A 14,748-nucleotide genomic window follows, 5' to 3' on the forward strand; every position below is an offset into this window, starting at 1 on the left:
AGTTCCAGCTTTTCCAAAATGTCACATAGTTGGAATTATACAGTATGTAGCCTTTTCAAATTGGATTCTTTTACTTAAAAATCAAGTTGTATGTATACTTTGTAACCAGCTACTTTATTGACATTTCTTTTTCTAGTTGATTTTCATTTGATTCTTATGTGAATTTCAGATGGACAATTTTATTATTCATTAGTTAGCACTCTCAGAACACAGTGCAGTAGGGTGATAACCAGTATCATTATTCTGATGTTAATGGAAATGGTAATAATCTTTCACCATTAAGCCTGATGCTGGATTGATTTGTGTGTATGTGTGTGTACAGAATAGCACAACCATATAAAGGCAGGTATTCCAGTATTTGTTAGGAATTCATAAATATTTGGGAATAGATATATTTATATGGCGTACTTGTAAGTCAGGGTGATTGTAGAATATTCTGACTTGACTTTAGTTTTAGTAACTTTTAAAGATTGCAACAGTTATCTCATAATTTAGTATCTTCTCTTCCTTGGCTATACACTTTTTATAGCCTTATTTCTGTATTTTATAACCTTATTTCTGTATTTATGGTTCCTGGTTTTTTTTTTTTTTTTTTACATTAAAAAAAGTTTAAGTAAATAAATAAATAAACTAAAATAATTAGGTTGATAAATCCAAGAGTGCTTATAGTTACTTTCCCTATAATGTATCTTTACTAATTTATAAATTATGAATGTTAATGTGTTTGTTTTTATTCTTTAATGTTTAGTAATGGAAGTGATTAAGACCATGAATATTCCTTTCATTATAGCTTTAGCTATGTTCCGTGATTCTGAATGTGTAATATTTTCATGACATTATTTTAAATGTTCTGCGATTGCATTTATCTTTAGTCTTTCACCCTTGAGTTAATTGGAGAATCCACCCTATCACTCAGAGAGAAAGAGTGGAGGCAGGGAGAGGGGCAGGATTGAGTGCTTTTGGTGTCTACTTTGTCTATTTTCAAACATTCTACAGTATCAATTTGATTTTTTTTCCTTCAACCCAAGACATAGTTAGAAAAGTATATTTTAAAATTTTTCTAGGATTAACCCCTACTTGCTTCCACTTTTTCATTAATATTTAATTTATTGAATTGCTTCAGAGAGTGTGACCTAAATTCAGCAGTTTCACTAGGATCTTAGTTTGAAATTGCTTTTTTTAAAACCAATTTTGCCTGATAAAGATTTTTTAAATTTACCAGATAAAGATAATTTATTATTGATAAAGATTTCATTTTCCAAGTTGAAGTCTTCCTTATGTTCAGGAATGTTTTTTAATGTTGTTTCTTTTCTTTTTCGGGAATTGTTTTCAGAATCATCAGTATCAGTAAATCTAAGTTCCATTATCTGTTAACTTTTCCTTGCCCTTTTTTCTGTTTGCAAGATGATTTCTTCAACTTTATGTTTCTAATCTATGTATTGACTACATTTTTTCTGCAGAATCATCCTGTCCTTCATTAATATTTTAATCACTGCATTTAAATTATGATGTCATTATTGTTTCCCTAATTTCTTACTTTTACCAGTTCCCATTGCATCTGAGCCTGTCTTATCTCTTACTCAGAGATGCCATTTTTCTAGAAAAATGTGCAAATGTAAAGCAGTTGTGCTCTGAAGCTACCTCTCTACCTTTCTTTTGCTAAGGATTAACATTCCAAATAAGTCCTCTATCTCTTGCACATAATGATTTCTCTCCTATTGGGAGAATAGTTTTTCCTAGTGTTTGTTTTTGACAGAGGTACTGGGGATTGAACCCAGGACCTTGCTCATGCTAAGCGTGTGCTCTACTACTGAGCTATACCCACCTTCCTACAGTGATTTATACACACACAATTTTTTAAAACTCCTTTGTGTAAAATCTACTCTTTGTCAAAGATTATTTGTACTTATGTATAAAACAGAGACAGACTCACAGACATAGAATGCATACTTGCCAGGAGGGAGTGGGGAGGGAAGGGTTAAACTAGGAGTTCGAGATTTGCAGATACCGACTGGTATATATAAAACAGATAAACAAGTTTATACTGTATAGCACAGGGAACTATATTCAAGATCTTGTAGTAGCTTACAGTGAAAAAGAATATGAAAACAAATTTATGTATATTCATGTATGACTGAAGCATTATGCTGTACACCAGAAATTGACACAACATTGTAAACTGACTATACCTTAATAATAAAAAAAAAAGATTATTTGTGCCAGGTATCCTTGGCTGCCTTTATATTTCCTTGATTAGCACTCAAATCATCTAAAAATTCACCCTGAAGGGTAGGGTGCAGTGGAGTGTAGGTTTGCCTTGTTCAAGAACTTAGTGTGAAGAGCCTTAGGAGTGTGGGGAGGGATTAGAGTCTTGGATGGTCACAGTTAGAGAACTTGTTTCTGGGTACGTTTTCCTCCATAGTGTCATAAATGACTACTCCAGAAGCCAGCTTGGGGAGAGGAGGCTGTATTGTGGGGGTGCGTTGGGATGTGTCCATGAAGCTCGCCAGAAGACAAGACTAAGGGAAGTAGCAAAGGGCAAGGAAGCTGTGGACCTGCTGTGCCAGCAGAGCTGTGCCTCCGTGGCCTCTGAAAGCTGTTAATCTGTGGCCAGCCCTCTCCCTGTGCCTCTTGCTTCCTGCGTCTCCAGTCTGGAGGAAACTGGCGGAGCTTCCCAGACTTTCTTCCTGTAACACCACTTCACTGTCTTGAGAAGGGGGGGGTCATATGTTGGTTTCATACATTCTGTTTTGGTCCTGAATGAAGTGATTCCTTAGATTTTATGTCATGTAGTGGCCGCTGTTCCCTAGTGTAAATACTAATGGTCTTTTTTTTTTTTTAATCCTTTTAGTCCTTGCTGTTTAATCATTTTCTAGGAAAATCTTTATCAGATCTTACACTGTCATGTTTCCTGGAAGTCTCTGGTTTATTTTCTTGAAATAAGTCCTTGATTTTTTTTTCTCACCTCTTGGGTTAGTGACCTTAGGAATGAAAAAGATTCCCTACCCTTTCTGTTTAAGGAAAAAAAAAACTTTAATATATAATGACATTGTAATGACTGTAATATATAATGACAACAGGCATTCGTTGCTCTGGTGATGATCTTGATAGAAAACTAATGTATTCTACCCAGCAGGACAATGACATTTGCATTGATAAGGTTAGTTGATAGGAATGTCCTGCCCCGGGTGGCTTGTCTCCAGGATCATCAATGTGGCTCCTCCTAATTCTCTAAATAGGCGTGCAAATACTGGAAAAGACAGACTATCAATAGCTCCAAACACTAACAAAACTATGGAGGATTGGACCCCAATTCTGTGGTGGTGAGATCTCAAATGGAGGAGAGTTTACCCAGTCTTGATTATGGCAAACCTCAGCTGCCCTTGCAGAAAAAGAGACTGCTTGAGAAAGGGCAGAAAAAGCTTTGCTTTTCTTAGTCTGTCTTCACCCTTAAAGATTCCGGTTGGCCCCAAACAGAAAAAGTGGTAACGGCTCCTCTCTATTGCTCTAGAATCCTAAGTGTAATTCTCTAGAACTCCAGATTAAATCACCAAGTTGAGAAGAGGACTGGAGGAGAAAATTTTGATTTTTCTTTTTTTTTGGCAGAGGGTGGGGAGGCTTATATTTCAAGGGAAGACTTGAAAAATGCCATTTTACTCTTTACTTTGTCACTCTATGTTCTAGCATAGTTAGAGAAATTTGAAGGAGAACAGAAATAGAACTTTAAAGGGGCAATTGTATGTTTCAAATCAATGGCAAATATAAAAGTCAGTTAAAACCATATAAATATCAGTATTATAAGGAAAGGCAGGTTATAAAGGAAAAGCCATCAAACATTAAAGGAAACAACCGAAAAATAGAAAGTGTAAAATAATATGGCAGGGGCTAGGCCAATTATTAATTAAACAGTAAATGGAAGGAGTGGAGGGGAAAGCTTCACTAAAATTAGATTTTTTAAACAACCCAATCTAATCATTACTAGAGGAACACATAGTACAAAATGATATAGAAAGTTATATGTAAACACATGGACAAGTTTCATTAATTACTTACAAATAGAAAGAGAGCAGGTGATATCAAATAAAGCAAAACAGTGTTACAATGAACAAAGAGGTCATGTTATAATAGTCAAAAGTGAATATATAATTGTGAACTCTTCAGTGATAAATGTCATTGTTTCAAAATATACTAAGTATAATCTAATTGTCCCACTAGAAGAATGGTTAAATGTATTGTGGTGTATCTGTGTGGTGGCCTTAGAGTAGTGATTAAGGATGATGATTCTGAAGTTTTTTGTTCACAGGGAAGGCTGTTAGCAGTATATTGTTGATTGAAGAAAGCATATTGCAGGTAGTATGGACATTATTCTTCTACTTTGGTTAAAGTGTAACCAAAATGTTAACCAAAATTATTTCTAGGTGATGAAACTAGAGTCAATTTAAGTATTTTCTTCTGTACTTTTAATCTTTTCCTGTGGTAAATATAGTATGTTACGTTATTGTGCCTCTCCCTCTGGATTATACTTTCATGCATCATTGACCTCAGTTTGACCATGTGACTTGATTTGGCCAGTAAAATGTGAGTGAAAGTGACATGTGCCCCTACAAGCAATAGTTCTGCATGGCTCTTTTCTTCCTTCACGTGCAAGTTGCTCCTTCCACCTGGAATGAAGAGGACATAGAGTAGGGCTGCAGCCGACCTCTGAACGATATGCAAGTGGGTAAGAAATAAACCTTCCTTATAAGCCCTTGAGGTTTTGGAGTTGTGTATTATCATATCATAACTTAGCCCAGGCTGAGTAGTCCCCAGTTTCAAATGCCTTTCTTTCTTTCTTTCTTTTTTTTTAATTGAAGTATAGTCAGTTTACAATGTTGTGTCAATTTCTGGTGTACAGACAGTGCTTCAGTCATACATGAATATACATATATTCGTTTTCATATTCTTTTTCACCATAAGCTACTACAAGATATCGAATATTAGTTCCCCGTGCTATACAGTATAAACTTGTTTATCTATTTTATATATACCAGTCAGTATCTGCAAATCTCAAACTCCCAGTTTATCCCTTCCCATCCCCTTCCCCACTTGGTAACCGTAAGTTTGTTTTCTATGTCTGTGAGTCTGTTTCTGTTTTGTAAATAAGCTCGTCTTTTTTTTTTTTTTTTAAGATTCCACATATGAATGTTATCATATGGTATTTTTCTTTCTCTTTCTGGCTTACTTCACTTAGAATCATATTCTCTAGGGCCATGCATGTTGCTACAAATGGCATTCTGAACACACACAGTGTATGATGCAAGTTCTCAAAGTCTTCCCTGCCACCTTTTGCTTTAGTTAGGTCCCTGGGTTATAAATCTGAATTTTATGTCACTCAGTGTAAATACAAATGTTATAGCACTTAGAAAAAATTGTAGTGATCCCATTGATATGAAGGAGGAATGAGACAGGAAAATTAGATGTTAGGCTCTCGTATTGCTGTTATTTTCAGCTGCAGTATTTTTCTCATTGAGTGTAGGAATTATGTTGGTGTTGACTTTAAAATCTATGGTCTAAAAAAATAGGTTTAGAATTTTGTTTAGGTGATTTCTGAAAATGTGCTTTGACAGAGATGAAATTTTTTTTAAAGCCACAGCAATTCTTACACTCGGAATTAAAAATAGATGAAACTTACAGAGTTTAGACTTAGTTTTGTAATGCATCTTGAAATAGAGCAGTGATCAGACATTTGATTGATAATCAGGTTGGAAGGATCTTTAAAGGTCATTTCATTCAACCTTATATTAGGTACTTGAAACTTTTTTATTAATAAAGATTTTTTTAAATAATAGAAAAAACAATAGTAACCTCAGAAACAATTCTTGGAATGAATTAAATTCTCTCACTCACCTTTTCTTCATTCTTGATATTATTCAAGATATTCATAGTTATACTTCAACAAAAATGCTGCCCTTTCTCCAAAGAAAAGTTACCCTGAAAATGTCATTTTAAATTAAAACAAAAACCAAGGTGTTAGCATTGGTGTTAATGAGGAAAATACAGTTGGATGCAGTTAGGAAAAAACGAAAGTACATCAGAGGAAATGTTGGCCCTTGATGTGGTTTGGATTAAATTTACTTCCAAATGGGATAAGAGTTTAATGAGTTTGGTTGTCTCGGCGTGATCCCCTGGGGCACTTGAGCACATCACAGAACCTCCATACTTTTAGCTCAAGTATTAGCTTTAAAACATCTTGGACCAGAAAGCAAAGTGCTTCACATCAAGAATTTGAGCAGCATTCTTGCTTTCTGTTTGTTGGCTCCAGAGCTTGGCTTGGGAAATTGTACTCACACTTATTAGAATGCCTTCGTAAAACAAAAGGATTAGCTAATCATCTAGCAAGTGTCCTGTTATCACTGCCTTTTGCCAGAACTAAACAAACCGTGGTCTCAAGCCAACAAAAGAGCTCCTCAGCGCTGTTTGTTTCTTTTAGCCCAAACACTAGTTTTGTTTCAAGAGGAAGGCTTCCAGTGTTGGGGGGTAAGTAGCTTTTATTTTTCCCGTGGTGATGATGAAGTTGAAATCTTACAATTTCTATTCACTGAGAAGTCCAGTTTCCCCAGTTTATAGTAATTTGCCTTTTAATTATTGGGGTTGTTCTTTCCAATATTCTCTGTAACCAGTTGAGCATTAAAATCTTGATAACATTCAGGGTCACATAATCTGTTAACAAACTGTTGCAGATTTTTAAAATGTAACCATAAGCCTGTATAAAATTTAATTTACTTGCACTTGCAGAGTGTACATAATGTATACATAAATCACTCCCTCAATACGTTTGTATCATTGACATAATCTATTAAGCATTTGTCTCCAGCCTAAATTTCTCTGGGCTGCAGACCTGCCTTTGTCTCCATTTGAACGTATGTCAGCGCTAACACGTCTGAAACCACACTCATGACCTGCTGTCAATCCTGGATTTCCTTGGGCCAGCCCTCCTCACTGGGAACACCAGAAACCTGAGAATCATCCTCAACCCTTGCTTTTCCTCCTCTGTATCAGGTCACAGCTGACAGGACTAGGTGCTGAGTTTCCTACCAACCATCTAGTTCATCCTCTCTTGTTTCCTGATTGGGCCTCCCTCATCTTCTCTACTTCCGCCAACTTGGTTCTCCTCGTGGCTGCCAACGTAATCTTTTAAACACACAGATCCTGTTATACCTCACCTCTTGATGGTCTCTTATGCTTATGATAAAAATCAAAATGCTGAACATGTTCTACAAGGCCCTGCAGGGATTGACCTCTGCCTTCCTTTGACCCTCATGTCACCGTCTCTGTGTCCTCTGATCATACTGGCCAGCATGCATTCCTTGATCATGCCCAGCTGGACACCCAGACACCTGGTTAACGCCTTCTTATCCTTCAGATCTCACCTCAAACCCACTTGCATAGGGAAACCTCTGACCTCCAGACCCAGTGAATGTCCCTTGCATCGTGTCCTCCTAATGTCCCATGCATCAGCATCTTTTTTTGACTTTTTTCATTAACTGTCTCTCCCTCTGAAGCCCAGGTCTCACTTTTCTTTGGCCTAATGATTGACTTCTCTTCATCACGAACAGCCTCCTTTTCTAAATTGTGCTAAAGTACTTAACCCAAGGGCTCTGTGCTGCTTTCAAGGTATTATTATTAAGATGAGGCCGGAACTTGGCCTTTGACCTTCTTAGAAGAGGATAAAGTTCACTTTAGTTGTCAGTCTTTGGGGTCGCAAATTGTTGTATGAGCTTTTCATCTTACACTCATCATGCTTTCCTTTAAAATTTTTTTCCTAACAACCTGTGTTACCAATTGAACAATGCTTCTCTTGGGGACAAGTTTTTAGCCCTAGGACTAAAATGAAGACTTTCCTTGTATGAATCCAAATGACAAAGTGAAGTGGTTCTTGGCTGTGGATAAGTGAAGCAACCCCAAGCATTACCGCAGTCCTGGGGCATGCCTGTCAATCTGTAGATGCTTGTGAGCCTGTTGGTTGTTGAGAGTCATATGTAGGTGTGCTGTGGTCTTGGAGTACAAATAACTGTGGATATGTGTATTCTTTGATCCTTCCCAAACGCTGGATCATATTATTCACAAAATGCATCAACTGTCTTGCCTCTTGTCACTGACTGCTTTGTGTCGGATTTAACCATCACAAGTATGATGTGGCTGAACTAAACTGATGATAAACGTGGATGGGGCTCTTATTGTATTCCACCGAGCAGGGGAAATTACATTTCAAGGGAAGAAACTGATGTCCTTTGGCATGAGAATCCAGAACATAATATTGTAATCTGCTCTAAAGCAAAGAGAGTATAAGGGAAGAATTATCACGTTAGCATATGGTTTCTTCCCGTTTTCCATGTTGACAGACTTTTGTTGCATACTAACACTTTTATCCTCTACCTTAAAATCTGGAAGAAGAAATAACATTTTCTAATGTGTCAGACTTCTTCATTTCACTAACATTTTAGTACTGTTTCCTAAATATAATGATTTTTTAATTCATTTTAAAATTATTTACATGAGGTTTTTTGTTTGTTCATTTTGTTTTTAGGTGTTTTGGATATCCTCAATATTTGCCCCCTGTTTTCTAGCCAAACCTGATTCATGAAATGGACTAAAGCTGAAAAATCATCTGCTTCTTTGTCTGTGAATTTGAGACACGATTGGAATGATCGTAAGTGCATACAACTAGATTCTCACTGCAGCTATGAGTTCAGACGAGAAGTGCATATCCCCTGCTCATAAAATATCCACTCCAACCCATAGAAGTGCCTCCTCTTCAACATCCTCCCAAAGGGACAGTAGACAGGTAAGAGAAGGGCATTGTCATTTTATGCTAATTCAGTGCCTATAAGATATGATGGGATTGCTAATTCGTTCTGAAGTTTTTGTTGTGAAGATTTTTGTTCCACAGGGAAACTTGCTGTTTTCCATAGATTACCTGACAATGTCATGAACATCCTGCTCTTGAGTTGCTGTGATTTAGAATAATCCTTTTTTAGGGTACACACCACAGGAAGGGTGGCCAAGCAAAGCCCGCAGTGTCCTCCTCATGTCTGTCCCTGGAGGCAGGATGCAGCTACTGGGATGTGAATTTTCTGCTCTCTCTCTTCATTCATGGAGGTGGTAAAGGTCTTCTTCCTTTAAGTCTCTCACCGGTCTGCCAAACGCTAACTTCTGTTTGGAGCTCCATGGAATCTGGTAACAGATTCAGAAATGAGGTTACAAATACAATTGTGGAAATCAGGGAATTGAAGGAAGTGAGAATTCAGACAATATTTAAAGTCAATAGAGAAAGTAAATTATTTATGCTTAATTAGCCCATTGAGCCAATTATATAAATTATTCCTGTTTATGGAGTTGCTTCAGTACGACTTCAGGGGCTGTTCTGCAGGCAAGGTTGTGTGGGGATTCGTCCTGTGAATTCTCTTCCTTGTCAGAACAGGTGGTTGGTTTGCCCAGCACTTGTCTGAATATTTATCATTTGCCGTTACAATATTATCTTGTGATGGAATTTCTTGTTGTGTAACTAGAAATTCATAATAAGCAGATGGTGGTAACTTTTAATAAAAACTTTCCTTTATGGGGGACAGTTACTGAACATTGTTGCAGAATTCCCCCCTCCTCTCATTTTCTATGTTCAAAGTATGTGCCTGGTTTCTAGAAGTACAAACATCAATTATTCAATCGCCCATGTACAGAACTGGGTCTTGAGAAAACCAGTTCCACGGAAGAATTCGTTCTTCCAGATGGTGGGAATGCACTTCTGGGGGTGGTCCTTAGGGAACCCTCAGTCTACAAACCCTCTCAGAACTCCTTTCCCTATTTCTAGCAAGAGATTCCAGAGGAATCTGTAAGAATCAGAGTTTCCTTGTGTATATATCTTGCACAGATTCTAAAGCAGAAATTTCTCTCTTGGGGAATTTTTTTGCATTGGTGTTTTTTGTTATGGAATGCGAGAAGACATCTACATTCTGTTCCTTAAAAGCAGTTATACCATTAACTAAATCTGTGATTACACACAGTTATAATGTTTATTGCGTTATATTTTTAGAGTTAAAAAAAAAGTAAAAGTACCATGAATGAAACACATTTACGTTAAATTACTGCTGCAGACTGAGAGGCTTTCTAAGCTTGCATTTTCAATCTACCCTTCACCTGCCTCCCTGTCCTTTCTTGTTATGGCTTCTCCGTTTTCCCCTTGCCCTGGGCATTTAAACTGAGAGACATTTTAAGCAGCGTGGCCTTTCTGGCTGCTGAGGGAAAGAAGGGATTGACCCCGCTCACCCTGGAGAATTGTGGCAAATGGAAAAGACTGATGACTGCTGCAGAAACATGTGTCAGGCATTATGGTCTGCCTGTTGCACCTGAGGTCCTGGCTGGGCGTGCAGGACAACAGCGGGGAACTGAGACCCCGGTCTGCCGGAGGAGAGGGTGGAATGTGTGACTCCTGGCTGGCTTGAGAATGGAAGGTTCTATGAAAGGAATAAAGGAGCATGTCCGTAAATTGATAATGTATTCTAGAAAAGTAAGAGACGATGTTCAAACGGTTATTATTCTTTAAGGAGTTTACTTTCATTCTTATTTGTCTCAGCAGGTGGAAACTCTTCCCAAATATTTTCTCCTCTGTTTTCTTCCTGCCTCCTGTTTTATGTCTGTTCATCTCCCTCAAGGGAGAGAATAAAGAACAAATTACAGTTTTTTTTTTTCTCTCCTTGTCTCATCATTTCTTAAAATCCAGTCTTAAGGAAATCAGAAGTTTTGAGTGATCCATGACATAATATGGCGTAGTGTTTTTTACATACATCTATTTTTGTGTGATGACTGTTTTCATAGTTAAAGGACATAAAGTGATAAATTAGTCTTCACCAAATGTTACCATTCTCTGATTTGACTGACATCTATGTACACAGTCCCAAATTGTGAATCCATCCCTATTTCTCTCCTAAATTGATCTTACAGGTAAAGGATCTCGCACACAGCTGAGAATACAGTGGTACCTTACTGCACATTATTTGCCCGTCCTTCCCGTGTTCTAGTCCCAGATCACTAGTTACTTAAATGGGCATTTCTACCATGGTCAGCTTAAGTAGTGTGTATAAACCAGTTTGCTATTAGGATGATCAATCTCTCTTAGAACCAGGGTCAAAGCCATTCCTTTCTTCTTTGCCTCTCCCACAGTCAGTAGGTTGACAAGTCCTATTGATTATTTCTTCCTTCATAATATCATAATTTCTTCCTAGTGTCACTGTCCGCCCCCTAGTCCAGACTCTCATCACCTCACCCCTGGGATCCTGCTGAGTGCTCACTGGCTCCTTATGGCCTCATGAGATCAGGGTTCCTTACTCTGGCAGATTGATGCTCACAACCCTTCAAGGACTCTTGGTTACCTAAACGATTAAGGCTGGATTTCCTTAGTTAGTGCCCAGAGACCATCATGATCAGATCCAGCATCAGTGTCCCACTTTGTCTCCAAACCTGTGCAGTCTTATCTGCTCTTGGTTCCTAAAACTGCCTCGTCTCCACCTCTGCCCTTGTCTTTCCTGCAGGGAGCTCCCACCACCCTCCTCTCAACCCGATACCTCTCTATGCTTCAAGGACTCACTCTTATGACACTTTCACTGGCCACTCAAACCCACGTTGACCTTTCCCTTCTCAAACTGTATAGAAATTTCTGACAGTATTTCACATTTTTCTGTTCTTTATCTTTTTATATACTGACCTCTTCATTCGTATTGTGAGATCTTTCAAACTACACACTCTAATTCTTCAGAGACAAACCTTGCAGCTCAAATAACTTAATGTATCCTAGAGGATATTTTTAAAGACCTACAATATTTGTCTTGTCTTTTTATTGCAGATCTTCCATTCCAGACTTGTTTGTCCTCTCCCATCTTCCTTCCTCATAGATAAGTAAAACAAAGAACATCTGCCAAGGGCCTAGTAGTAATTGGCCGCCCTTCCTGCCACTAAATTATGTAGCGCAACAGGTGAAAGAGGGAGAGGAGTTGGGAAATGAAGTGATTCAGTGCCCTTGTGATTTCACTAAGTGTTTCTTCACCAATGAGAGGGTCAAGGCCCCACTTAGCATTTAACAAGTTGGAAGACTTCAGTAATTGCTCCATTTATAGTTTGAGTCTGATACTAGATGTTAGAACAGCTAACAAAATCGGCTCTGCCTCTGTGTGTGTGTGTGTGATCACTCTGACTCTTAAGCTGCGAGAAATACACTCCCAAAATTTTTCAAAGAGGAAATGAAGGGGTTAATTAGACATCTAGGACTTTTACATAAACCAGCATTTCCCAAAGAATGTGGCTGGGAATGCTTGTCCCTTGAGATACTACATGAAAAGAGGGTTCTCCTGTCAAGTAAATTAGAGAAATACTAAACACAATCTCTTTTTGCAATTTATAAATTAAGGACACTGATAAGTCCTGCAGTCAGAACTTGATTTAACTAAACACTTCTTGAGTTTGATAGATTGTGGAACTTTTTTTATTTCCCTAAGGTTTGGTTGTCGAAAATCCAGATTTTTCTTTCTCTTAAGAAATAAGAAGATCTAGGAACTCTGGGCCCAGTTCCCAAATGGCAGCACTGGGCTCAGGAATGGCTTTCCCTTTAGATGGGGTGTGTACTCTCTCATCAGCCACAGTCTCCACCTCTCCTTATTGTCTTTCAATACTTTTTTATGTTTCCTGCTTGACCCCTGAAAGCATTTGAATTTATGAACCCTGATCTGAGATGTCAGTAAGTCAGCCACAGTAATACTTAAGTGACCAAAGATTATCTCCACTTCGGTGTTAGGAAGGCATCTCAAATTTAACATGTCCCCAAACTGAAGTTCCCTCTCAAGTCTGCCCCTTCCCAATCATCCTTATCTCAGTAAACAGCAGCTCTGCCCTTTCATTCAGAAAGGCCAGAAACCTTACCAAGAGCCATCCTTGACTCATCTGGTTTCCTCACACCTCACCTCTAGACCCTCAGCAAGTCCTGCTGGTTCTACCTTCAGGATGTACCTAGAATCTGATCACTGCTTATCACCTCTTCCCCGCCCCCCGATCTGAGCCACCATCATTTCTCACCCAAACTATGGCCATAGTCTTCTCACTGGTCTCCCTGCTTCTACCTTTGACCAACATACAGGTCATTTTTTATACAGTAGTCAGAACGATCCCTTTAAAACCTAAGTCAAATCAAGCCTCTCACTGGCTCCGAGGTCTCCAGTGGTTTCCTGTCTCTCTCCAAATAGTATCTGAATTGCTGACCGTTGTCTACAAGGTCATTCATAATCTAGACCCACATGTACCTCTCTGGTCTTGCCTCCTAGCACATTCCGCTTCACTTAGTTCTCCCAGCATTTTCCTTAGATGTGCCAAACATGCTCCCACCTCAGGGTCTTTGCAATTTTGGCCCCTCAGCCTAGCTTGCTTTTTTTCCAAGTATCCCCAGATGTGCTCACACACGACTCATTCTCCAAATGTACCCTTTTTAGCCTTCCTCTGCCTTCCCCTGTATATTCTCATCACTCACTGCCCACTTACTTGCTTTCATTTGTCTTTGGAGAATGAACCACTCCCTGACATGTTACATATTTATCTGTTTATATTTGTATCCCCTTCCTGTATTCCCTAACACTGAAATGTAAGCTTCCTGAACACAGGGGTTTTATTTTGTTTAATAATGTATCCCTAGTCCCTCCTGCAGCTCTTCACCTATGGTATGGCCCCAAATGTATTTGAATGGACAAATGAATGAGGAGTCAACATAGGAAGATTGCAAACCAGGTTCTAGAGGCCTTAATAGCTGTGCAGGAATAACCATGTGGCTGGGAGATGACAACAAGGGGAGGAAGTAGTATGGCTGGGAGTGCTGAGTCTCCTGGGGACAGCGGGTGGTCCAGAGGTGGCAGAAGGTCCTAGGAGAGCACAGACCCTCCGGTGTGCTGCTGACGGTGACTGTGTGGTAGAATAAATGGCTTGAGGCTCATGAAGGCTATGATATCAAACAAAAGCAAAGCATTGGGAGCATTCTGCACAGATGTTAAAAATAGAGTTGGTAGAGTGGGAGATAACTCTGTTTTAAATCAAGAGCTGTTGCTTCCCAATCTCTCATAGTACTTATTTTATAGTAAAGTTACGTAGTAGGCTAAGTGTATGACCAGCTGACTAGATTTTGCTTGGTTTTTTTTTTTTTTTAACATTTTTTATTGATTTATAATCATTTTACAATGTTGTGTCAAATTCCAGTGTAGAGCACAATTTTTCAATTATACATAAACATGTATGTATTCATTGTCACATTCCTTTCTCTATGAGCTACCATAAGATCTTGTATATATTTCCTTGTGCTATATAGTATAATCTTGTTTATCTATTGCTTGTTTGTTTTGATAATTACCCTTATGATTACATATTTTAGGAAATTCTAAGACTGAGAACAGCCTGTAGAGACAATTTCAATAGTTTGGGATCAGGCCAAGGACCTGCATTTTTTAAAAGTGGGGCTCCTGTTTGGAGCCAATGATTATTTTTATTTGTGTCATCATCAAGTCATTTCAGAAAATCAGACACTATTGCTCTAAGAACTTAGGATTTGGAATGCATAATTACGAGGTGACAGTGTCTATTATTAGAGTGAATTGTTATAGCTCTACCGGGTTAGACATTGTAAAATGCTCAAATGAATCAATCTTTTTGTTTAAATGAAAAATCAAAGAAAAAAATACCAGCTAT

General features: G+C 38.3%; 1 protein-coding gene across 8 annotated transcripts in view; it reads left to right on the forward strand.

Moving 5' to 3' along the window:
• Nucleotides 1-14,748, forward strand: part of OSBPL6 (oxysterol binding protein like 6) — a 186,657-nt gene that overhangs the window by 95,067 nt on the left and 76,842 nt on the right. For 7 of the 8 annotated variants that reach the window (XM_074363954.1, XM_074363956.1, XM_074363949.1 and 4 more), the window contains exon 3: nt 8,567-8,824. In XM_074363954.1, coding sequence (XP_074220055.1) covers nt 8,723-8,824 — 102 coding nt within the window. In that variant the 5' untranslated portion in view covers nt 8,567-8,722. The remainder of the gene's footprint in view (nt 1-8,566; nt 8,825-14,748) is intronic. The other variant, XM_074363950.1, reaches the window with a different exon arrangement.

This window comes from Camelus bactrianus, chromosome 5 (assembly GCF_048773025.1).
Source record: "Camelus bactrianus isolate YW-2024 breed Bactrian camel chromosome 5, ASM4877302v1, whole genome shotgun sequence".
In the NCBI taxonomy this organism is placed as follows: Eukaryota; Metazoa; Chordata; class Mammalia; order Artiodactyla; family Camelidae; genus Camelus; species Camelus bactrianus.